This window comes from Archocentrus centrarchus, chromosome 20 (assembly GCF_007364275.1).
Source record: "Archocentrus centrarchus isolate MPI-CPG fArcCen1 chromosome 20, fArcCen1, whole genome shotgun sequence".
NCBI classification, from domain to species: domain Eukaryota; kingdom Metazoa; phylum Chordata; class Actinopteri; order Cichliformes; family Cichlidae; genus Archocentrus; species Archocentrus centrarchus.
In genome coordinates, this window is record NC_044365.1 from 17,472,161 (window position 1) to 17,498,525 (window position 26,365).

The 26,365-nt window shown below is 40.6% G+C and overlaps 1 protein-coding gene and 1 long non-coding RNA gene across 2 annotated transcripts; one reads left to right on the forward strand and one right to left on the reverse strand.

The window, feature by feature from the left end:
- Positions 1-9,375: 9,375 nt before the first annotated feature.
- LOC115799771 (uncharacterized) lies at positions 9,376-15,204 on the reverse strand. Its single transcript, XR_004021620.1, has 3 exons — positions 14,241-15,204; positions 13,915-14,080; positions 9,376-11,735 (listed from the first exon to the last, which is right to left on the reverse strand). It is a non-coding gene; the product is annotated as an uncharacterized LOC115799771 (long non-coding RNA).
- Positions 15,205-15,831: 627 nt separating this feature from the next.
- LOC115799598 (serine/threonine-protein kinase pim-1-like) lies at positions 15,832-18,529 on the forward strand. Its single transcript, XM_030756824.1, has 8 exons — positions 15,832-15,984; positions 16,244-16,417; positions 16,539-16,633; positions 16,751-16,798; positions 16,885-17,103; positions 17,209-17,389; positions 17,560-17,733; positions 17,814-18,529. The coding sequence occupies exons 1-8, from the start codon at positions 15,852-15,854 to the stop codon at positions 17,903-17,905; spliced, it is 1,116 nt and encodes a 371-aa protein (XP_030612684.1). The 5' UTR covers positions 15,832-15,851; the 3' UTR covers positions 17,906-18,529.
- The last annotated feature ends 7,836 nt before the right edge of the window (positions 18,530-26,365 follow it).

Consider the following 26,365-nt stretch of genomic DNA (forward strand, 5'->3'; position numbering starts at 1 on the left):
TGCATCTCTGTTTATTGATTTTCAATAAGATTTAATGCAAAAAAAAAAAAAAAGAATTTTTTTGTATGAAATAAAATATATGTCTGGAGCCAGCAGATGACATAACCTGATGAAGCTCTGTAATCAAATAAAGAACACTAAATAATCACTGCCCGCTAACTAAAACTATAATTCTGGCTATGCAAACACGTACTGTGCATTTGAAAGGTGACTGTGTGGCAAATTCCACAGGGAGCAATTTGGCATTGGGTGATTTGTGAGTTGCTAGTGGTGCACGTTAAATCTAATCAGTCAGCATTTACTTGGTAATATGGCATGCCTGTCATATAATATATATTTTCCAGGATAACTATGTTTTTTTTTTCTTATTCTAAAGGAAATGCAGGGTGAATACCAATGCCTGTTTCCAACAAATAAGAATGTTGATGTGTGTCTGCAGGTCTGTATTGAATCTGCCTTTCTCAGCACATAATTCCTTTTTTTTTTTTTTCGTCTTTCATTTCAGACCATCAAATTTTGTTTCTACTGAAACAGCACTGTGATTGTTATCAGCAGACCATAAATTTGTATTAGTATTATTATATTTGATGTGTCTCTTGGCAAACAAATATTGTCATCATGGATTAATGCTACATATTTGTGTTCTCTAAATATGTATGCTTATTTATGTGTGTTTGTGTGCAGCTGTATGTTGGAGTTGTGTCCTTTCTTGCACTGCAGCATCAAGTGTACATTAGCCGTATGTCTCTGCCCCACTCACACGCTCACGTTCTCTCCATTTATTGCAGCATTTGGCAAGAACAACACTAAGAGGCATTATTAGCCCGTCACTCAAATCGATGTGGCTGATTAAGTTGGTCATTTGAACATGGCACTCACGCATGGCTTAAGGGTTGAAAAGTGGGCTATAAACATGCAAACACAGGTTATAAAACATATTTAATAAGCTGGCACTAAATTCTGGTATCAGTATATGACTATATTTTTTTTTAATTATAGAGGGTTTCAGGTTTTGAATTTTAATTCTCTAATGCCTTAATGGGAGTGATAGAAGTGTTGTACATTTTTGTGTTTAATTGAGTTCAGATATGTGTTCAGAGATAGTAAAAGGTGTACGAGATAATGAAGGTTAGGCATTATTTTGTGGGGTAATTAAATGTGATTGCTGCTATAATTTTCAGTCATAGTATGATCTTGCAGTGAATGGTCTGCTAAAGATTTCACGATTTAAAAACAAAGTCCCCAGCTTATTTAATTAGAAGGAACAATTTCAAGAGCTGTTCACTAATATAATTACTGATTATTTTTTGTAACTTTAATTATAAGTTTACAAGGTAAGTTATTTAAGTAAAACTTTGTATTTGCATGCACGACCTGAATACAGCTTAGCTATAAATCATGTTACAAAGAGCAAACAGAGCAAACATGGAAACTATGTTTTATACAAGCAGCGTGAGGCAAATGGAAATCTGTGAACATAGTACATGTGGAAAAAAATTCTTTGTGTATGGGCTACTAAGAGGGGTTAAAGAAGCCATCAATGTCCACTGTTAAAGACCTTCACTGAAGAGTGTCAGCAGTTGTCAGCTACCTACAGTGCAGTCTTGAGATCCCTCCCCAGGAACCTCAACCCCCACTCACACCTTACTTTTACTTTACATTACCGCTAAAACTAAACTCACAGGCTTCACTGATGTCGGCCAGTTGAATTCAGCTGGCCAAATCCACACAAAACAGTAAATTTCAGAATAGCAGCATCTTCTGAAGCTCACAAATGCTGTCACTTATTTCTAATTAATTATTTTGCTACATCCAATCTGCATTTCACTGACAAACCTGCTACATTAGAGATAATGTTAGTTGGTGTCTGCCTTTCTTTCCTGTGACTCATCACTGATTTGATGAAGGCCCAGTTGGGATAACCACGTGTCTTTTGAGGATGCTGCTGTTCATATTTTGGACCGAGAACAAAGATGGTTTGAAAGGGGAGTAAAAGAGGCCATCTATGTCCACTGTGAACGACCATCATTGAACAGAGGTGGTGGTTTATGACACCAGCTGTCAGCTGTCCTACAATACAGCCTAGAGATCCCTTCCAATTGCCTTAAACCCCACTCACACCTTACTTCAGGTGGCCTATGTGACAAGGTCTCATAGGTGTCACAGTGGTTTCACAGGAAACCCTTTGTGGTAATGACCCACACGTTTTTTTTCATACCTTGGCTCATGTATTTATGAATAACAATGGGTCAACAACCACCTCCAAAGGAGACAACATCCACTAGAGTTTAAATAATGTCCAGTCACCTTTTGTCAAGTTCATGAGAACACCAGGAACGACACTTTGCCCATCAACAGTGGGCAGCAGGTGGCAGCTATCAGGGATCAAAAAGCTTCCAATTTCACCAAATTATGCTGTATATGCATATGGTCAATATGACTGTTATGACCATGGGCACGACCATCTTTAGCTGATTGGTAACATTACAGATCCAAGTATTCTTTGATCTTTTATTGATTACAAATTATATTTATACATATATTTATTTACTATAAACTTATGTAAATAATGTATTGTGGTCAGAATGACAGTCTATGGGAGTTCTAGGTAGAAACACTCATAACTCTTGTGTCTTGTAATTTTAATAAAATGACAATGTTAGAACACAATATAGACATAGGAAAAGTCAGGGTCCTACAGTTACATGGGCTTTATAGTAACAAATATATCACAATGCAAAATTTTAAAAATGTTAAAATGACTGCCTTGGTAGTTTTAGTGTTAATGACTATTATTAAACTGTGTATTTCATATGGTGATGTCAATATTTGCTTTAAGTGCTGAAAGTTGTTTTTGACATGATTGAATGTTGGCTTAGCATACTGTAAGTGTTAAAGCAGAAATAAAAAGTAAAAATCAGTCTGAGGGGGCTCGCTTTGGGGAGCACTCATATAGTGAGGAATTACATTTCCTACAAAACAACAACAACAAAAACTGTCAAAACAAACTAGTACTGGCAGGTTTACACAGGATACATACAGCAATACTGATAGTTTAATTATCTGGCATCCAAACTCGAGGCCCTAGTCATTTGAACTTAAAATACCAAGCTAGATTTTTTTTTTCTTTCATTAAATAAAACTAAAGTCTCATTTCTCATTTCATTCATCTGAAAAAAAGATGCATTGAGCAAACGCCCGCTTTTCAGTTGGTATCGCTTTTCCATTTTTACAGAATTGACCTGCTCCTTCACTACAATTACCCCTTTTTAGGTACCTGCGTTTTGCTTTGCCAGGTTGTTATATCCTGTAATTAGCCTCTAAATACACAGCAAGCTTTTCTCACAGATGTGCACAGCAGCAGCAATAGGTGTTTGGAAATTTGTGTCAAAACTGTGAAACCTTTACAAGCATAAAAAAAGAAATCAGAAAAAATAAAAATAAAAGCTTAAATTCACAGTGGAAGAAAACACAAACTGTAAGGACTCCAGATAAATGAAGAAGGAAGTGAGTGTGGCGATTGGCACAGTTTGTGAAAGAAGATATAACAGTGTATCTGATAAGAGAAACCACGGTACAGAAGATTGGGGTTTATGACGCTGTGGCTGGTAATAAACCAAGGCCTGGGGTTACACACATATTGAACCATGGCAATTTATTGATCTCTTGTCTGTTTGTACTGCACAGTTTGACACAAATGCAGAGTTAGTAATGTTGATGGAAAGGATAGATACTTATTAGATTAAAGGTCTGGTCCCACTTACTTGGTTTGGAGACTGTGGTCAACAAACAGATCATAGCAGTGATCTCAGAAATGAGATGGGTTTAAAAACAATAATCTATCTATCATTTGTAATTATTGTAGGGTCTTTATCTTAGAATATAAAGCTCCTCGAGGTGAGTGTTTGTTGTGATTTGGTGCTGTATGAATAAAATTGAATTGAATTGATTTTCTTAACTAATTATTTGATTAAATTAGTACTTCTTTTTAGAAAGAATGCCTGTGCGCCCCCCCCCTCCCGTCACAATCATTTAAATAACAAAAAAACAACAAATCGAACATTTATTTCCTAATTTAATTGCCTAATTTTAGAAGTTAAAAACTAAAGAAAATTAAAAAGATGTTTACTTGTTTCTATGTAAAACAAGTGAAACACTAAATCCAATAAAATTGATGGTAACATTTTGCAATGAGGCCCATCTAATCACACCTCATGCAGCACATCAGATAAAAGGCTTTACATTGCTCAACCACTGCTCTGTTGATTCTTTGAATGTACAGGGGTGTATGCACTGCCAGTCTGTCTCCTCTGATCAGTCAGCTAAATGAAAAAAAAAAAAAATACAGCAGGAATACAGGATGCTGTAGAGTCCATGCAGAGGAGAACAAACAGTATCAGCACTGCACCCTGAGAATATTCTCTGCTCAACAACATCAAGCCTGTTGGAAAGCTCAAAGAAACACATCCTCTTGAAAACTGTTTTTTTTTTTTTTTTTTTGGTGTTGTCTTTCATATTGAAGCTGGATCGGTTTACAGCCGGGCAACAATATTATCACAGCTGAGTGAATTGCATTACATGTGTTCAGTGTATTTGCCCTTGTCGGTCTAGCTTTTTTGTTTTATTTTCTCATAGTTATTACTAATATTTGTATTCATTTATTTTATTCAGCCTGGTTCTTAGTACAGTACCAGGGAATGACTGCTCTTGCATTTTGTTTTTTCTTGGATCAACTGACAAAGACTTTGGCTGTACTATGATGCCATTTTCCTCTCATTTGCAGTTCATTGAGTTTGCGCTTATACAAATGGCTCCTTGTTCTTCTTTCTTTCATTTGTGGTGATTTCCACTGCTCATTGTAATTAGAGTCCATCTTTACTCCATGCTAGATTTATTTCAAATTCATTGCTAGAGGCCAGGAGTGGCAAACATATTTTAGTTCATATTCTTGAGTTCATGGGTCACATACAAGGGGCAGCACAGCGTTTAGCACTGTTGCCAACCAACAAACTTCTTGCTTGTCACAGCAAGAAGGTCTTGGGTTGGAATCCACTATCCTTTGTGTGGAGTTCTCCCCATATCTGCATGTGTTCTCTACGGGTATTCCGGCTTCCTCCAGCAGTCCAAAGACATGCAGTTAGTGAGGTTAGGTTGGCGATTCTAAATTAACCATAGGTGTGACTGTGAGTATGAATGGTTGACTGTCTGTTAGCCCTCTAACTTGTCCAGTGTGTGCCTTGCCTCTTGCACTATGGCAGCTGGGATATGTTCCAGTCCTCTCGCAACCCCCCAAAAAATAATAATAATAATAAAAATAATAATGCCTTAGACTTATATAGCATTTTTCAAGGTATTCAAAGATGCTTTACAATTCCATGCACTATTCATTCACACCTCAATCATACTTGGTGGTGGTAAGCTACTAATGTAGCCACAGCTGCCCTGGGGCAGGCTGACAGAAGCATGGCTGCCAATTTGCACCTACAGCCCGTCCGGCCCCTCCAACCACCACCAAACACAACCACACAACCACATTCACACTTAGGCAATGTGGGTTAAGTGTCTTGCCCAGGGACACAACGACAGCATGCGCTCAGACGGAGACTCCAACCAGCGACCCTACAGTTGCGAGATGAGCACCTACTCACTGCGCCACTGCCACCCACAGAAATTAAACATAAGTTCAATTTCAAAATGACAGTTTACTGTAATTACAAAGAAATACTACTGTCATAAATCAAATGAACCTGTTGACATGGCTCCTTGACTTAACCATCAAACCATCAGTACAGTAAGCGTGATATATTTGTCAGTAAGAAGTCTGTAAAACTGGTGTTTGAGTGAAATAATCAGTTTAGACAACCACTGTCATGAAATGATCCATTCTTAATGGCTTGTAATTTAATGTCTCCTGGTGCGAACTACTGTGGAAAGTCCCAGAAAGATGCCCACAGCCCGCAGCTCTGGCTCATGAACAACATGTTTGACATCCCTGTCATGTGCTCTCTGAACAAATCAGCTGATTAAAAAATAGTTGCTAAGTCCCTAAATGCAATCTTTACTGACCTTACATGTCCCCTGACAATTTAATAATAATATTTTGTTTAAATCTTTTAATTTCTGGAATATACTGTACATAAACTCAAGCAGTTGTCATCTGAATACCATCCTGCTGTGAAATCCTGCTTCACTTTAAAAAAAGAAATCACCACTGAAGCATTGGAATAAAATCAAATCAAAAAGCAAGAAATGTATTCTAAAGTTTTCAACCTTTGCAGAAACCCACTCTCTTACAAGCAACTTTAATCTTCAAGGCACTCCAAGGCTTTCTGATGAACCCTTAGGAACCATTAATTTTTGCAGTGTTCAGGAAGTTCAGTGGTTGGATGGATGATGAGCCCATATTGTGTTACTGGTCCAGCCAGGAGGATTAAAAGTGTATAGGCTCCACAGGGATTAGTGAGAGGCAAGGAGCAGGGACTGTGAGTAGCCCATTAAAATAGCAGGGAAGGAAGACAAGATTATCCATCTTATTCGTGTAATAAAGGCGCAATTGATCTGTTCCAATTACAGTGAGAAGCACAGAACATGAGGTATCCAGGTTTGTTTTGGTTAACAGCGTCCACGTCTAGAAGGAATGAGATTTAGTGGAGAATGACCGTCACACTGAAATCCTGCCCACCCTTCTCCTCTGGTATTTTTAACATTGTGTGTACTACTTTGCTTATTTTCAATTTTTTAACAAAGCACATGCCTTTATATTCAACTCCATTATAGAGATGACTGTGGTTATGCTGTACTATTATGTGAACAAGTCAAAGTGCTACAATTAGGAAATAAAAATCAGAGATTTTTTAAGTGTGTAACCTTTATATATATATATATATATATATATATATATATATATATATATATATATATATATATATATATATATATATATATATATATATATATATATAGTTTTTGGTTTGTTTTACAGAATATATAAACAGAAAAAGATGCAGTAGGGAATTTTGAAATGGTGTAACTACATAGCTACTCGGAGTACATCCAAAAGTTACCAACACTCTGGACATGTAACAGAGGATGTATCACAGCTGAGCAGATGTGGCGGAATCATGTGATGTCTTCACCTATATTTACTAGGCCTTGTAATTTTCTCTTTCCAATATAACCAAAATTCTGTATGTCAGTTTGACCTGATCTTATGATACCCACATGGATCAGGATGTAAATTATTCCTCCTCTTGTTCCAGTTATATTAATATCATCAAGTGAGCACAGATTCAATCAAACACATTTCTGAAAATAGATCACAGATATAAAGACTGGAGAATTTAAAAACTGATGGGGCGCGACAGATAAGCCACTGCCATTTTTGTTGCTGATGGACCAAAGGCAGTAAATATCAGACAATACCGATATATTAGAGGCATCCCGATGCACCTCTGACTGAACAGAATCCTTGATATATTCACAGGCTGGATGGCAATCAGTGTGAAAAATATGAAAATATTGTATAATCACTGGTAGTCAGTGCAACATTTAACAAACACTTTTTATCTTTTTTCACAATTTTCAAAGCCGAAGCTGAAAGATTATTTATTGCTTTCTTTTGTTTGACAGCAATTGAAAAAAGATTGTAATACCAAGAAAAAAAAAAAAAAAAATCAGTTTTCCATATTTTAACACTGCAACAGAATAATGTGGTGATTCATTTCCTCTAAAAAAAAAAAATAGTTACTAATTGGTGTTTGAAGGTAAATTCTCTTTGTGTGTTATTCATCAAGTTTTGTTCGATTTTACAGCAATCCTTGACTATTTGATTCTTATTTTTCTCCACATCTTTTTTATTTAATAATTACACATTACTATCATACAAGTCCCACACTCCATGCTGAACAGAACATATGCCCTTGGATGCATCGATATGAAGCTACACACAGCATATTAAATTAGTTCATTATTAGTCCAACAGATCCTTGTGAGATTTTCAGAATCTGACCCTCAAACCACATGAGCAGAAAAGCTCTAGCTAAGGAAAGTATAAAGAGGAATGAATGAAGAATAAAAAAAAAAAAAAAAAAAAAATATATATATATATATATATATATATATATATATATATATATATAAATAAAAGACAGCTCCTTCAATTTATGTTGATTTTTCTGTCATTTTTACATATAACTGTGCATGCATCAGACTAGTACACCATTAAAGCGATGCCCTTTTCAGATGGCCACATTTCTGCCTGAATCAAATTCAAATGTAAGCAGTAGGAGGAAGCTGGCTTTAAATACGTTCTTAGTCATAAAGCAAACTCCTTTATTTTTCAAGCTGCTTGAGAAAGAACAATAGGATATTCTTTATATAACATCCACAGTCCTACACAAAATCCCTGCTGATATAAGTAGACAGCAAGACTTACTGTCTGCATAGTATTCCCACCTGGGACTTCTACAGTAAAGTAGCAGTCCTGCACCTCTAACACTGCAGGCAGTGGGTAAGAGTTTTAACTATGTGGTTTAGCTGTGCAAAAGGATTTAAGTGTGTTCACATGTGCTTTAGTTAAGTTCAACATGACCTCAAAGGGAAAAAAGTCATGCCTTGAAGGGTTCAGTTCCTCTGCATTTTTATTGCTGCTCTATGTACCCATTTTGCCCAAAAATGTTGTGTCATATTTATAACTGAAGGGTCTGTGAACCCATAAAGTAACAAAACACTGCAGTAATGTGAATTAGACATTTCAATTTGTGTTGCCAGACAGTATGATATATTTTTGTTATTATTAGCAAAAACTGACCACTGCTCCCTGCAGTCCCGTAGATCATATCTTGTATCTGTTCTTTATGAAGGTTAGTTGATCAGTTGGTGTAACATAAGAACTAACTCAAGGTTGCATTTACACTGTTGTTTTAGGAGTTAACTTGTTGATTTGATGTGAATGTGATATGTTGGCAAACATCAATATGTTCCTTTTTTTTTTTTTTTTTTGCACACTACTGTTCAGTTTTGCCAGTTTCATCGAGACTTGCAGAATGACATATGAACTTTGAATAAGATATTTTGAAAATTGCAGGGGTTTTTTCTAAGGTACTGTTTCAATAAGTTGTTGCCACATTGCTTAATTGAGACAACTCCCATCATTATAGCACCAGCAGATGACCAAAAGAGAGCTGTTGGGGATAAAGACTTAATTAGATATTATTAAAACATAGTTTATGTACATTCTCTGCCATGATGAATGATGTATTTTTTACTGGAAGTGCAATTCAGCTCAAACTTTCAAAAAGTGCAAAACTAAAACCATGTGTATGTGCTTTCATTAATAGTAGCTATCAATAGTTCAGTAATAGTAATAAAAGTCAGGTTGCATTGTTTGCATATTGTACCATCTTTGTGACATAATTTACAGAAATGGCAGCATCATTGCTCATAGCTAATGTTGCTTGTTAATAGCTTTAGGTTTGTAATTGGATGAAAATATCAGCCATCACCAATATGCATTTTTTTCTGACTTATTGAGAATTTCACTTGGTAAGTAATTACCTGTTAATAGCCAGACAGTGCAAGATGGTGGTGCCTCCAATAATGATGGAGGTTCTTACAAGAATAACTAATGACTGCAGTGCCATGGAGACCATGGGCGATGGGTACTACTCTAGAAGAAAACACCAAATTGAAAGTCTCCCTTTCCATGTCTGGCAACTTTCCAATGTAATAAGTTATCCCAGAGCATACTAGGAAAGCTAGGCGTATGTTGCTAGTTTCTTTTCACGGACATGTTACCAGTATGTTAACAGTTGTTGGACTAACCATGGCTGGTTTGGACATTTTAACTCATCACCCAGTCTGCGTTCAAAATGTACTGCTTGATTACTAATGTGACCAGCTGTCTTATTTATCCAAGGCTTCATGTCATTCAAGGTTACTGCATGCTCTTATGGCAGATTGTACTATTTGTTGTAAAGACAGAGTACACTGTCACAAATCCCACTTCAAACTCCCATGAGAATAGTGTTCAAGCAACTCCAAGGTGGCTGGTATTTAGATAAGTTTTACGCTCACCCAACCATTTAATGACTTAATACCCTAGGGATGGTGGGTTATGGTTGTAATTTGGGAAGATATCCTCCCATATGGATATAACTACTTTTAAATAGAATTTAAATGATCATTATTGATAGCTTTTAATGAGTATGGTAGATACGTGTGTGCATTTACAAAAAAAAAGAAAAAGGCTACACTGACCTAAAATGATTTTCCAGCCATATCGTTTGATGTATGCTTGTAAATATTTATGTTTCCTAAATCATGCATTCTCAACTGTAAAGCTCACTGATATATAGTTTATGAACCAAGAAAATGATGCACCAACCACCAACTGTTTTTTTTAGTGAAAGTTCGTAAAGTTTTTTGCTAACTTCACATCAGTTTCTAAACATACAATTTCTTCTAACTCTGATACACATTTAGATGAACTGTACATTTACAGATTAAAAGCCTTTAATAACTCTGTAAAAACAGAAAGACTAAGTCCTATTTCCCAACTCTACAGTTGCAATTTAATTTATTTGGTTTGCACTCTTGCCATATCTACTTCAAAAAATAAAATAAAAAAGTTAAATAAATTGGTACATGGCCCAACCATGGAGCACATAAAGCACTTAACCCCATATCACAGCTACAGAGAAGTGTTTGTCTATGTGTGAACAGAAGATGAGAGGGGGCAAAATAACTCTAGTCTCTGTGGGTGGAAAGGCATATTTGTTATGATAATAATTCACAGCACATCGCTTATCCACAAGAGCTATGTGTAGGACTCCCTTGGTAATGATATTTCCTCGATGTGGTGAATTATTCCTCTGAAATATTTGGTTTTCTTATGATAACATCTGGTCCAGGCGTGTGTTTTACCCATTATGTTGCTTTTTGAACTGAATTTATACTTAATAATGCATTATTTATTTTATTTTTGTTCTGTTAGTCACTGGCTTTTAATTTTCACATTAATCTAAAGGAATAGAGGCTGTGCTCTGATAATACTGCAGCACAAAGTTCTGTAACTTGCCTGAATTTTGTCCGACTGATACCATTCTCAATCAGTAAATTATGAAACTATAATGACGTTTCAAAAGGTTATATGTAAGGCTTCAACAGCATTTGTGGTTTATCACTTTTAACTAGTAAATTATACATAGGTTTAAAAACGTGTGAATCTTTAGGAATACTCAGTAATTTGGCATAAATATGAGATAATATGAGCTTTTCACCCTGTATCTAAAAGCAGAAAACAAAAACTATTAAACAACACAAATTATTTGTCATAGTCTTTGCTGGCTGTGTTTTGGAGTCTGTCACTTCCTTAAGTCCAGGTTGTGGGACAGGTGGGCCTTTCGAGTTCCTGCTTAGCAGCCAGGCATACCCGCTTCTCATCCAGCTGCAATCAGCAACAAGTACTTAAGGACTAGTTGGAGCCCCCAGTCCAATTGCCAGATAGTCTGCTACCGTTTAGTGGTAAATCGGCTCTCCAAATGTTCTTCCCTCGTGGTTTGTTCTTCGCTGCACTAATGTCTTTGCTTTCCTCTTTCCAGTTCTCTCTCACCTGGCTCAAGGGTGGATTACCTACCTGTCTCTGTGGAATTTGTCCTTCTCTCCTGCAAACACTGACCAGCTCTTCGCCACCAGTCCTTTTCTTCCCTGCCTGCCCTCCTGGAACTCCTTTCACCCTGTGCAATGTGAACATCTAGGATTAGCAGTTAAACTTCACAACACACGAGGAGATGAATTGTAGCACAAACAGAAAGGACTGGGCAAAACTTCAAAAAATGAGTTGCTCATGGAGATGGAAAAACCATTTCTCTAGGATTGGTCAACCAACAAGATAACTCCAAGAGTGACGTGTAACATGAACAACACATGAACCTAAAGACCTCTGTCACACTGGGTAATGGTAACGTTATTGACTCCACCATCAGGAAAGCAATGCTAAGGGCTGCTTGAATTGTGGATGGAGGAGAGAAAAATAGAACTAATAAGTGGTATCTTTGGACAAAGCAAAACAACATTTCAACATAAGAGCAACGATGACTTGTTGTGACTGACGGTTCATTCAGAATTATAGAAACAAATTTTAAAAGGAAAATGGAAATACACTTGAATCTCAAGTGAAAGTGGAAAATGCACCAAGCAGTGACTCAGCAGTCAAGTCATTCCACCAAAGAACAGCAAAGGAGGAATAAAGTTACTGCTTTGAAATGTCCAAGCCAAAGACATTACTTTTGTCCAATAAACACTCTAGAGTTGAAGGTATTTTACTTGAACCAGCTGGCTAAAATTGTGCTGACAATCTAACGTGCATAACAAGCTTCAGTTAACAGAAACAGATACTTCATATTATTTCATTTTTCTCAGTAAACATCCAGGTTTAATATCTTTATCTTATTTCTTTAATTGGATTCTATCTACTTTGAAGATATTTTAGGTCATATTGTTGCACAAATGTTAAATGTGATGGATTCACAAGAGCTTTTTTGTCACTGTATTTGGGTTATGTACGTGCTGCTCTATAACACTTAAACCTTTTAGCGACAAAAAGGATTTCCACACAGGCCATTTGCCAAGATCATTAGAAAATGTTAAATAGAATTCATCATTTACCAAAAGAAAAAGAAATGGGAAAAAGTGTCATTTAACAGATTTTCCAAAGAATTTCACCAGTTAAAAACATTTTAAGGGTCCCTGTTAAGAAAAAAATAATAAATAAATCAATAAAGGATGTTTGTAATTGAGTTGGTGCATCTTCTTAATCACATATAACAGCAGTGCTGTGCAAGTGCCCCAATTGAGATCACTCTGTCTTGTCTTTGCACTCATTGGCTTCATTAGTTGATGTCAAAAACTGGAGGCCTAGCCCAAATTGCTTATCGACTAGGCTTTTAACTAAATGTTACAGCTGTGTATGGCATGGATGTCCTCCAAGTATCTTTAACAACCATCTGCAGTAATAGTACTTAGCTCATTCACTAAATCATAAGCAGCATTCTTCAAATTGTTATTATAGTGACAATGAAAGTAATGGTATTGCCTTTAAGATTATTATTCCTATCAGCTCATTGTCTTTTCTCTTCTCTTGCCCAGGCGTTAATTGTGGTATCAATTAGAGATGACAATTTTCAATTAGAATTTTATGAGAGCAAGGACACCGAATAGAAATGAGGTTGTTCATCCAGAGTATGTTCAGAAATAAGATAGATAAACTACATTATTTCATCACAGCTGACTTCTTCCTCTTTATTTAAGTGTGATACATCAACAAGTCTTGGGCCACCCTTCATATGATGTATGTCAGTAATCGGGGGCGCAGCTATATACTTTCTGAGCAGTATGCAGTCAATACAACTAACCTCTCAAGGTTTACAGTGTTCATGTTTGCAGATCTCAGTTATTCATGGACTTAAAAAATACAAGACTTATATTACAGGCTTTTATTTTCCATCCATTCATTTTCATTTTCATCAAGCCTCCTCTTGATACACTGACACATAACTTACAGACAGGGGCGCAGTTATATACTTTCTGGGGTGACACATTTTTAGCCCATTCAAATGAATTCAGTCAATTCAAATGAAAACAGTCGCAAACGAGCTCGTTCTCGAAAGGGGGGGGGGGGGGGATGAAGCAGCACAGGGGCGCCTAATTAGCACCGCGCCTCTGTTATCGATTATATCCTATGCACAGCTGTTAATTACAGAAAATGCAACTGCAGAAATATTTTCCCCACTTCGCTGAATTCTTTGCTCTCCCTTAAAATACAGCAGCTGTTCTTTTAGCTAGCAGACACACTGTGTAACAAACTGCAGACACTTTATTTTGTCCTCTACGTTTTCTGTCATTTATTTTCCTCACCGTTCCGTTGTGCAGCCTCCATGTAAAGCGCAGCTTCCTCTGGCTCTTTCCGGTCTCCCAGCGAGCGTTGCAGGAGCCTCTCCCTCTACCGTGTGGGGTGTCTGTTCCCTCCCTGTTGTTGCGACTTCCAAGAAAAACCGCTCGCAATCAAAAGCCGGCTCCCGCACTGACCGGAAATGCAAACGTTTCTCAGATGCATTAAAAATAAAGTAACGAGCTTGTTTTGAAAATGTAATAAGTAGAACGTACAGATACTTGTGTAAAAATGTAGTGAGTAAAAGTAAAAAGTTGTCAGAAAAATAAATACTCAAGTAAAGTACAGATACCTGAAAATCTACTTAAGTACAGTAACGAAGTATGTGTACTTCGTTACTGTCCACCACTGCATATAATGCATACAGCACCCCCTTTTTGCGCTACTGCGTTCACGTCAAGTTTATCCACCGCGATGACAGCTCGGGAGACTGTATTTTTTCCGGATCGGGAACAGGACCCTGCGTAGCTCCAGAATCTAATTAACACTTAAGTCCGTTCCTCTCGGCCGCGTTTGAATTTGGCCACGATCGGTCTTCTGGGTCTGTGTCCTGCGGGTCGCTTGGCTCCTGTGCGGTGAACACGATTAAGGGTGATGGTCTTTACTGTCCTCCGGGCGCTCTAGGTGGGTTTGAATAAATCCCTTCACTACTGTTTCCGGGTCTTCTTCAGCCTTCTCCAGCGGGGCTGGAGCGCGATGACGGTTTCTTTGATTTTTAAAAATTTTCTTCCGAGAGCCGGGTCATTCCCTCGGTGAGGGAATTCACCATTCTCGGAGTACTGCGTTTTCTGCAGCAAGTGTTTCCACCTGCTGCTGGCTAAACTCCACAGACTCACGGAGAAGCTGAAACTCTGGAGAATTTCCAGAATGGAAAGGCGAGTGTCAAAACTGGACAGTTCCTTGTCTATGGACTCCAAAATATCCACCATATCGCTGGTACGTGGAGAAGCTGCCTCTGGGGAATCTTCTGGGCAACTCTTCTTGGTGAACGGAGCTCCTTTGTTGCCGGAGAAGGTCGGGTCTTGTCTGGTTTACCCATGACAACTCGCTCGAAACACTCGTCAATATAAATCCGCAGACTGTCCAGGTCCTCTTGCCGTCCTCCAGTGCGCTTCAGTTAGTGACTATCTAGCTAATATCAATTTTATAGCCTTTAAAGTTGTCTGTAACTAAGCTGGCGAAAAATATTAAATTCACTAGAATGTTTAACAATCAATGGTTCGGCTCGATACTGCCGAGATTCGCGTTGAAGTCTCGCGTTACTACAGCATAGTCTCGAGGTGCTTGACTTTTTACTGCGGTACATCACCATGGTAACTGTGTACTGGCAGTCGTTCGCTGACAGAATATAATGACGTCACTAACTTGTAAAACATAAAAGCAGGCAACATTCTTTAATCTGATTCCAAAGTCTGTAGGCACTGCTGCAAACTCACATTAGACACAAGAGTTAGAATCAAAATTCACTTGTTGATTCAGGAGATAAAAGTAAGTAAAAAAATAATCCATGTAAAATATCCTAAACCACACAACCCAAATTTCCAAAAAATACTGGCCTTCATTTTACCATATAAGTGATTTGAAAAACATTTGAATCTTGTACGTGATTGCAAATAGTATAAGTTACTGAGGCATTCTGTTTTTTGGTAAAATGGTGTAACAAATTTATTCTTGGAGAAAATGAATTTCACTAATGTATAATCATTTAGAATTTGATTTCCTTTCTAAATGCCTCCAGTCCTGACGTTGAGCTCCTTTTCTCACCACTGTATTGTTGTCATTTACAGATCCAAAAACCACAATGCCTAAAAGAAAGACCAACGGCGAAAAGCAGATCAAAGTTGAAGGAAGGACGGTCGCTGAGCTGCCCCATCCTTCCGTGATCTCAGCTGAAGATGCATGCATGGTCAGAGGACAAAAGCGGAAGTTCCCGGATGATGACGACAGATCATCCAGACCAGCAAAAAAAATTAAACTTTTTCACCACGTGCACAATGACGAGGAGCAAGCATCCTCCTCCGTGGAAACCAGTAAAGGTAGGCTCATTAACTGAGAAAGCATTAGATTAAATGTACAGATGGACATCTAGGTTTCAGATATTTGTGTCTAAGTGTCTAGTTTGGACAATTGCAATGGCAGAAGATTGTTCCAACAGAAACTCACTGGCACAAAGCAGATTTCATTCACTCACACGATCAAACCTGAACACTGGTAGATAGTTTGGCTGTATTCATTCACATCTATGAACTATTATCCAACAAGCTGATGTCACTTTTTTGTTTTCCACATCTGCAGTGAGCAGCTCTAAAAATTTAGAGGGCTGCAGTGATGAAAAAGAAAAGATGTGCACAAGAAATGGCAAGAGGAAAGCCACAGATGATGGAAACGTGCCACCCGTACATAAAAAGAAGCGCCTGGACCAGGAGGAGACCAAAGGTGGCACCAAAAATTCAGTGGGTGAACAAAGATGTAAGTAGCAAGCAACTTTGCTTCTATGATAAGGTGAAGAATATAATTAATATTTAGGGTACAGGATAGAATAATTCATGTTATAGCTGTAGTAAAACAAAATCTGTATCTGTCTGTTCAGGTGAATTTCAAGCCAAATACGTGGAGCAGGAAGAGCTTAGAGGAGGACAGTGTGGAAAAGTGTTTGCTGGCTACAGGAAAGAAGATAAATTTCCAGTAAGTATTTTCAGGTATTCTCAGGTATAAGAGCACATGTGTTTTTATTTTCCATGCTGGAGCAGAAAGCGCCAGATTTCTGGAAATGCTAACCAATGCTCTGTTTGTGTCTTTTAGGTCACTATCAAACACATTCCAAAGAGAAATGTTCCCTTTAAAGTAAAGGTAAGTATGCAAAACCTAAATCTATTATACATTATTGCACTGTGGAACGTCTGTTCCTCATCATCCACTTTGTTGCCATGTTTCAGGATGAGAACGGGAAGCGCATCTCTGTGGAAGTGGCTGTTATGCTCAAATTTGCAGCTCAAACACCAGGATCAGGGGGGACATCAGCAGTCGTGTCCTTGCTGGATTGGTTTGATTTGCGCAAAGAGCTGATCCTGGTGATGGAGAGACCTGTCCCTGCTGTGGACTTAAAGCAATACATTAAGGAAAATGGAGGTATTTTAGCAGAGGAGACAGCCAAGGTAGGTTTCCTGGAAGAGCCTTATACTGTACAGCATTGAATCAAAGCACAGAGTATAACAGAAATGTTAATCCACTGAATCATTGTAATTTATCATCTTTCCCAGGTCATTCTAAAACAACTGATTGAGGCTGCTAAAGAACTCGAGGATAAAAACATTTTTCACCGGGACATCAACATTGAGAACATTCTGATTGAGACCGGCTCAGATGTGCCTCGTGTTCGCCTAATGAACTTTGGAATAAGCTGCTTTTTTAAGAAACGCTCATTTTACAGCGTTTTTTGTGGTAAGATATTCTGTTCCTTCTCTTCACAGATGCACCAATCTGGGCCTTTTTGTTTTTGGCTCCGTAAAAATGCATATAACGCCAACATTAGCTTTCATTCTTATATATGAACAAGAGCTGAACTACGGGCCAACCTAACAAAAGAAATTATAATTGCGTATGTTTTTTAGGCACACTTTGTTACAGCCCTCCAGAATGGTTCATGGGCCAGTGCTATAGGCCTGGACCCACCACAGTGTGGCAGCTGGGAGCGGTGCTGTATGAAACACTCCATCCAGGACTCTTCTTTGATACGGGACTGGCCCTCAACGACCTCTTAGAAATTAGCGAGGAGCTGTCTGAAAGTAAGAAAAACATTCAACATTCACTTATCACTTGGATCACTGGAACTGTTGTCTTCATCCTTCTTCTTCTTTCTTTGCAGACTGCCAGGATTTCTTGAAAATGTGTTTAGACCTGGACCCCAAAAGGCGCCCGATACTGAAGGACCTCCTGCTTCACCGCTGGTTCAGATGAACCGTTGCACACACGCAACAAAATGTTTTTGACAAAATGTTTTTTATATATATATATATATATATATGTAACATAGGCAAAATAAGCTTTTGTTAAATCCCACTAAATTGGGAATGAAACAGCGCCATCTGCTGTCGCCAGTCGTACCTGCACTGTATAGCAGTCGTGGGAACTGTGGATCGGCCTCACTGCATAGAACTGCTTGAGACGAGGTAACATGGCTGCGAATACGTGTGGACAAAACATAATATTTGAGTCATCCCAGAGTACATGAGAGCTAAAAGCTAACTATTTTATGTTGTGTACTATGCTCCTTGTTTTGTTTTCACCATGTTTTGCTGATAGATATTGTTAGATGTCTTTGTATCTGCCGTGATTCTATCAACTGAGCTAGCAGCTAACAGTGGTGCTGTTTTCCAGGCAAAACAGAGCTCATGCTAAGTGTCCACACGATCTCTATCCACAACAACTGATTTGCTGTGATATTTTGTGCAGGTATGTTACTGTGTACAATTTGGGAATGTTATACAAATGTTCTGTGATAATTCTGATAGAATCTTGTTCTTTTGTTTTTTTACATGAGTTGTGCATAGTGTTAGATATAAGAAGAAAAATGCATAAAAGTGACAGACAGATAAAACTACTCTGTTTTTTGGTTTCCATTTTAAAATAATTTTATAGGCTTTTGCATTTTATTTTGTAACTTTTATTGCTCCACTATACGATCACAAGACTAATTTAAGTTGGTGATATTATTGTCGTATTAACTTGTCAATGTTATTAATGATGGAATATTATTGTATTGTATTAAGTTAGTATAGCTCTCTCACTGCATAGAACTGCTTGAGACGAGGCAAAACAGAGCTCATGCTAAGTGTCCACACGATCTCTATCCACAACAACTGATTTGCTGTGATATTTTGTGCAGATAATAAACTGCTGTCACAACCAACTGATGCGGAGTGGATCATTGAGCAGCAAAGAGATATGACCAGACAGAGATCGGTCACATATATATATATATATATATATATATATATATATATATATATACATTATGGAATGCCATTTAGGAAATTATTATATATATATAAAAATAAGAGTCTGAATATATTGAATGAAAGTCTGAATATATTGAATGAAAGTCTGAATATATTGAATGATGTCTGAATATATTGAATGAAAGTCTGAATATATTGAATGAAAGTCTGAATATATTGAATGATGTCTGAATATATTGAATGAAAGTCTGAATATATTGAATGAAAGTCTGAATATATTGAATGAAAGTCTGAATATATGGAATGATGTCTGAATATATTGAATGAAACTTGAATTTATGGAATGATGTCTGAATATATTGAATGAAAGTCTGAATATATTGAATGAAAGTCTGAATATATTGAATGAAAGTCTGAATATATAGAATGAAAGCTGTGGTCACGGAAGCGCCATCTAGTGTTTTCGTTACGTAAAGCGCATAATGTCGCTACAAGAAGCGGCACTATGAGTCAATCTGCAGTTCATCTTCACTGTTTCATCGTGGAAGACCAAATGCAGCGAACCTCTCAGGTCAGACAGCTCCTGCATGCAAGCTAACATTACGCAGAACATGCACAGGCACCCTCCACAACAACAGGCGCCGTCTAGAATCTGAGATGTGGATGTGGAAGGCATGTTCTGCTTATTGTTAGCTTGATACGCAGGAGCTGTCTGACCTGAGAGATTCACTGAATAAAACTCTTCATCAGTAGTATGATTAGGAACACTGCTGCTAGCATTATGTTGGCCAGTTCATGCATTTGCCAGGGTGTTAATTAGCTACTCATTATTTAGGATTTCTGCCACTAAATTCCCTGCAGATTGACTCATAGTGTCATTTCTTGTAGCGACATAATGTGCTTTACGTAACGAAAACACTAGATGGCGCAAGAGCTTCCGTGACGTCAGTTTTCATTCAATATATTCAGACTTTCATTCAATATATTCAGACTTTCATTCAATATATTCAGACTTTCATTCAATATATTCAAGTTTCGTTCCATATATTCAGACTTTCATTCAATATATTCAAGTTTCGTTCCATATATTCAGACTTTCATTCAATATATTCAAGTTTCGTTCCATATATTCAGACTTTCATTCAATATATTCAAGTTTCGTTCCATATATTCAGACTTTCATTCAATATTTTCAGACATCATTCAATATATTCAAGTTTCATTCAATATATTCAGACATCATTCAATATATTCAGACATCATTCAATATATTCAAGTTTCGTTCCATATATTCAGACTTTCATTCAATATATTCAAGTTTTGTTCCATATATTCAGACTTTCATTCAATATATTCAAGTTTCGTTCCATATATTCAGACTTTCATTCAATATTTTCAGACATCATTCAATATATTCAGACTTTCATTCAATATATTCAGACTTTCATTTTATATATTCAGACTTTCATTCAATATATTCAGACTTTCATTCAATATATTCAGACTCTTATTTTTATATATATATAATAATTTCATATATATATATATTAGGGGTGGGACTCGATTAAAAAAATTAATCGAATTAATTACAACCTTTGTAATTAATTAATCGAAATTAATCGCATTTTAATTTAAGTTTAGTTGATGAATAAATCAATATACATAAGCTTAAACTTCAAAATTTTGTTCATTTTCCCAACAGTCTACTACACAGACCAACGAAGGGTGGAAGTGCTCCTGTGATAAGCAAACTCCTGAAATTAAAGTTAAGCATCATAACTGGATAGTTTTATTCAACATTAATGTCTCACTTGTTATATTTGGAAATTAATCATTCTCTCAGCTGTATTCCTTGATGTTGAAATGTGTTATGCTTGTTTTAACAGCTTATTTTGAATTAAAGACTTAAAATTAAACCACAAAAAGGAGAAAAAGTTCGTTCTCCGTTTAACCAGCTGCTTTTACACAGCTGTGCTTCGCACTCACGGTTGCTAGGCGACATGAGCTACGCAGAGGTGACGCCAGCTGATATGAAGGCTAGCTGCTCACTTCCGGCCTTTGTGGTGTTCGTGGGCTGCGAAAGACGTGGGCAATTTGGCCTAATTTGGACATTGTGCGTCGATATAATCTGTATGACGGGAACTCGCGCACTGAGAAACGTTCCACGGTGCAAAGTGCGATTAAAATGCGTTAAAATTTTTAACGCGTTAATTTCCCCATAATTAATTAATCGAAATTAACGCGTTAAAGTCCCACCCCTAATATATATATATATATTGTAATGATCCATGATGGACGTTATTGCTAAATGTGTGTCACAGTTATTGTTCTCTTTAAGTTAGGTTGTTTTGGGGTTGAACCGGAAGGAGATGTTGTGGGGGGTCGCTCTTGGGAGGGAGGTCTCTTTTTTTCTTGTGAGAGTTAGAGTTGGCTGTATCCGGCGAGAGCTGTTCTGTGTGTCCGGCCTGATTAAATGGTGTTAGTAACGAAACCTCTGCCTGGTGCTTGGGTGACATAACGGAACGTTACACTGGTGTCAGAAGTGGGACTACGAACTACCACGCCTGGATCTATTACCAGCGGCTCTGCTCACGGCTCAGGGACACAACTCCCGATTATGCGGAGGAACACTGTTAAGAAGGAGGAGCAGGAGATGGATATCCGACCCGCTCGCAGCGTGAGGGAAGCGGCGCTCCAGCTGGCTGCTGAGGCTGGGTTCTCCCCAGGTTTGTCTCGGCTGGAGGGCCGTTCGCGCCATGATCGCCATTTCGGCGGGACGGAGCGGAGGTCATGTGATGTAAACAATGATGGCAGCGCCCATGCACAGCCGGCTACGGTAAACATAAAGACACCCAAGTTCAGCGGTAAGACGCCGTGGGAAGTGTTTATTGCTCAGTTTGAACTATTAGCTGCTGCAGCTGGCTGGTCTGTCGAACATAAAGCATTGCAATTAGCTCTGTGCCTGTGTGAGGATGCAGCAGCATGCCTGCTGCTGCTGAGTGAAAGAGAGAGGGGAGACTATACTGCTCTAGTTGGGGCACTCCAGAGACGGTTTGGGCAGTATAACCAGCCTGTGCTACTGAGGTCAGAGTTTCACAACAGACGGAGACTGCCTGGAGAACCGCTGCGTATCCTGGCCCATGACATTGAGTGCCTCTGCAGGCGGGCCTATGACAACATGCCCCTTGCAGTGCAGACAGAGCTCGCCCGTGATCAGTTCCTACAGGCCCTCAGTCCCAAAGAGCTCCGTATTCAGACACAGCTTGCTCGTCCAACCACACTCAGTGCAGCTCTGGAGTTGGCGTTGGAGAGGGAGATGCTGACAGGACCTCCTGGAGGGGCTGAGGATTCACCAGTGGTCAGAGCAACATCTGCACCTGCTGAGCGGACGGAGAGGCAGGGGGGACCACACAGCATGACCCAGGCGGCTGCTCTTCAGTCACCTTCTCCCCGTGCTGGCACACGCCGCCGACCACAAAGCTGCTGGGGATGTGGACAAGCTGGACATCTCATCAGGCAGTGCCCCAGGTTTGCAGCGGCGCAGGGAAACGGTCAGGGGCCCGTGTAGGTGGGAGTACACGGGCCGTCGTGACCAACACCCCCACACCACCCACATTGTCACCTGGCATGGTCATTACTGTAGGCTGGACCCAAGTTGGTGACTTTTGCCACATTCCGGTGGTGGTTGATGGGGTATCCTGCACAGCACTCCTCGACACAGGGTCCAACACAACACTGGTCCGACCTGACATCATTCCAGCTGGGACTGCCATGCAAACAACCGATGTGCAGCTTAAGACAGTGACTGGTGACCTGGCCCCCATAAAATGGAGGGGGATGTTTCAGTTTAAGGTTGGAGATCTAACCATGCCTTTTGCTGCCTGGGTGGCTGACGTCCAGGATGCCTGCATCCTGGGGCTGGACTTTTTACGAGCCATTGATGGTGTGCTGGACCTCGGGGAAGGCTGTCTGTTACTCCCGGGAGGAGAGAGGGTGCAGCTTAAACCCCCACCTTTAAACCCATCCCCTGCTGTAATAGCGGCTTGCACCTAGGAGTCCCCTGTATTACCACTAGTTGAACAGCGAACTGATGAAGAGGAGAGGCTGTCAGCAGTGAGAAACGTCTGGTCCAGGAACTGTGAGGGCCTGACTCAGCAGCAGCAAGGAAGTCTATGGCAGGTGCTCTTGGACTTTAAAGACATTTTTGCCCTCACAGAGTGTGATGTAGGCCTGACACACTTGGTGGTACACGTTATTGACACTGGGGATGCTCGTCCTGTTAAAATGCGTCCTCGTCACCTTCCTCTGGCTCATCAGGAGGCGGCTGACCAAGAACTGCGTGAGATGCTAAAGATGGGCATCATAGAGCCATCTGAAAGTCCCTGGGCATCTGCTGTGGTGATGGTGCCCAAGAAGAACAGTCCACGAATGCACTTCTGCGTGGACTACAGGCCACTTAATAAAGTTACTAAAAAGGACTCTTATCCCCTTCCCAGAATCGATGAGTCTCTCGACCTGGTGGCAGGGTCTTCTTGGTTCTCCACCCTGGACCTGCGAAGTGGTTACTGGCAGGTGCCTCTGTCCCCAGATTCTAGACCAAAGACGGCCTTTTGCACGAACAGGGGACTGTGGCAGTTCAGAGTCCTGAGCTTTGGCCTGTGCAACGCCCCAGCCACCTTTGAGAGACTTATGGACGGTGTGCTGGCTGGTGTCCCAAGACAGCAGTGTCTGGTCTACCTGGACGACCTCCTGGTGCATGGGACCTCTTTTGAAACCACCATGGATACCCTGAGACAGGTAATGGAGAGAGTAAGGGCCGCAGGCCTTAAGCTGCACCCGGACAAGTGTCACTTCATGAGGAGGGAGGTGGAGTTCCTTGGTCACAAGTTGGGTCGGGAGGGCATCAGCACTTTGGAGGAAAAAGTGCAGACCATTAGGGACTGGCCCACTCCCGCAGACCAGGTGCAACTAAAAAGCTTCCTGGGACTGGTGTCATATTACAGGAGGTTTGTGAAAGGCTTCTCCTCCATAGCTGCACCACTCTTTCGCCTGCTGCAGAAGGATCACGACTTCAGCTGGACCCAAGACTGTCAGCAGGCATTCGACACCCTGCGCAGATCCCTGACGGAGTCTCCGATCCTTGCCCCACCTGACCCCGCACTACCATTTGTCCTGGACACAGATGCAAGTAGTGTGGGACTGGGAGCCGTGCTGTCGCAGGTCGGACCTGAAGGTGAGAAGGTGGTGGCATACTTCAGCCGGGTCCTGAATAAGAGTGAGCGACGCTATTGTGTCACACGGCGAGAGCTCCTGGCTGTGGTGATGGCGGTGAGACACTTTAAGTACTACCTATGTGGCACGCCTTTTATCATCAGGACTGATCATGCCGCCCTCCAGTGGCTTATGTCTTTCAGAGAACCAGAGGGGCAGGTGGCTCGTTGGCTGGAGGAGCTCCAGGCCTTTAATTTCACTGTGGAGCACAGAGCAGGGGCACACCACTCCAATGCGGATGCACTATCCCGCCGCCCATGTGCCGCGACAGGCTGCCGCTATTGTGGGAAGCGGGAGGAGAAGGAGAGGGAACTCACAGCAACAGATAATCCTGCACAGCTCTCCTGCAGGGCACTCCTAGTGGTGGACGTGGCAGAATGGAGGGCCCAGCAGGAGCAAGACACCGACCTGCTACCAGTACTACGATGGCTTGAGAACGAGCAGCGACCTAACTGGGATGAGGTTACCGGGCTCTCTATCGCCACCAAAGGGCTGTGGGCCAAGTTCAATGCTCTAAGGTTGGACAAGGGAGTGCTGCAGCGCGGCTGGAAAGATCCTGCTACAGGTGAGGAAAGGTGGCAAGTTGTGGTACCCAAGTCGCTAAGGCCAGCGGTGCTGGAAGCCTGCCATGGGAGTAGAGGCGCTGGCCACTTTGGCGTGTCAAAGACCCTTCGCCGCCTGTGCCAGGGTTACTATTGGGGCCAGCAGCGTAGAGATGTGGAGGGCTTCTGCCGAAGCTGTGACTCCTGTGCCACCCACAAAGGTCCGCTGGACCAGTCCCGTGCTCAACTTCAACAGCAACCAACAGGAGCACCGATGGAGCGAGTGGCTGTGGACATCATGGGGCCCACACTCTTCCTGCTCTTGTCGGAGACGGTCGCACTATCTCTCTCTCCCTGCCCTCCCCATCTCTCCGCTTGCTGCTTGCTGTGAGAGCGTCTTTTTACACACTGTCCGAATAAGAACAAGATTGAACCATGGATCTGGCAAACTGGGCATTCTCCATCATTGATCGAATTTTTTCCACTATGAGATCCGGGACAGGGGAGCCTGCGTGTCCGAGTGGAACAGACCCGGTTGGATACGTCATCGACTCTTGGAGCTCGTGGAGACCTGTGTGCTTCTCGGCCCTTGGAGTGGAAGACGTGGAAGACGCCTACATATTCGGCTTTTTGGTAGCAGTATCTTCTCTGTTTGGGCTCGGTGGATACCTGCTTTACTGGCAAATTAAGAAAATCTGGACGGCGGTTCGACATCTGCAGAGGCTGCCGATCCAGGTGGAAGGGCTGAGCAGAGCCGCACAAACTCAGACTCAAAGCCTGGTGGACCTGAGCCGCAAGATTAGCGAGCTCGCAGGCGAGAGGGGTTAGATCAGGAGATATAGTTCGGTTCTGCACAGTGAGGACGGCAATCAACTAATTTGGAATATTGGATTTTTGAATGGTTTCCCAGTAAGACTGAAGGCTGTTGGAAAAACAAGCAGCCTGTTCCAAAACAACTTCTGTTATCAGGAATTCGGCTCCCCTGCCGGCCTTGGGTTGGCAACCATATCTCTCTCCAGGGCACTGTGTGCGGCTGCTCTCCCCCCCACTCCGCGTTGTGATTTGTGAAGCTGGGTCTGGTGTATCACGGCCGCTGATGAAATTCCACCACTATCAGCAAACTGTTTTGGCTGGAACCTGGCATCTGGCTCCACAATGCCCCCACCTCTCGTCTCCTTCTGCATCCCCTCCTGCCCTGACCTCACCTACCGCCGCTGTCCTTGCTTTACATGTGCAAATGCTTTGCTAAGGTGGTTTTTTTGGACCCTGGTATAGTGCTCTTTTTGAGCACTGTACCAGATGACTTTTTTTTTTAACCTAACTTCCCCATGATGTGTTGTTTTCTCCTCCTGCCAAAGGTAGCGCCGTAAGAAACGGCTGCATGACCCAAGGACACATATCCCCCTATGTGTGTTGTGTTTGTGTATTTGGATGGTGTTCTGTAACTGCAATTTCCAATGTGTGAACTTGTTCACCCACATGGCAATAAAACTTCATTCATTCATTCATTCATTCATTCATTTCCCCGGACTGATAGGGGAAACCGCTATGTGGTTGCTGCTATGGACTATTTTACCAAATGGCCGGAAGCATACGCCATCCCGGACCAGGAGGCGGAAACAGTGGCTGACACATTAGTGGAGGGA

Bases quoted from the DNA above. Each gene is read 5' to 3' on its own strand.
- LOC115799598 (XM_030756824.1), top strand. From the start codon at position 15,852: ATGGTCAGAGGACAAAAGCGGAAGTTCCCGGATGATGACGACAGATCA. The intron at 17,104-17,208 runs GTAGGTTTCCTG...CATCTTTCCCAG, and splicing joins TAGCAGAGGAGACAGCCAAG to GTCATTCTAAAACAACTGAT. The intron at 17,390-17,559 runs GTAAGATATTCT...TATGTTTTTTAG, and splicing joins ATTTTACAGCGTTTTTTGTG to GCACACTTTGTTACAGCCCT.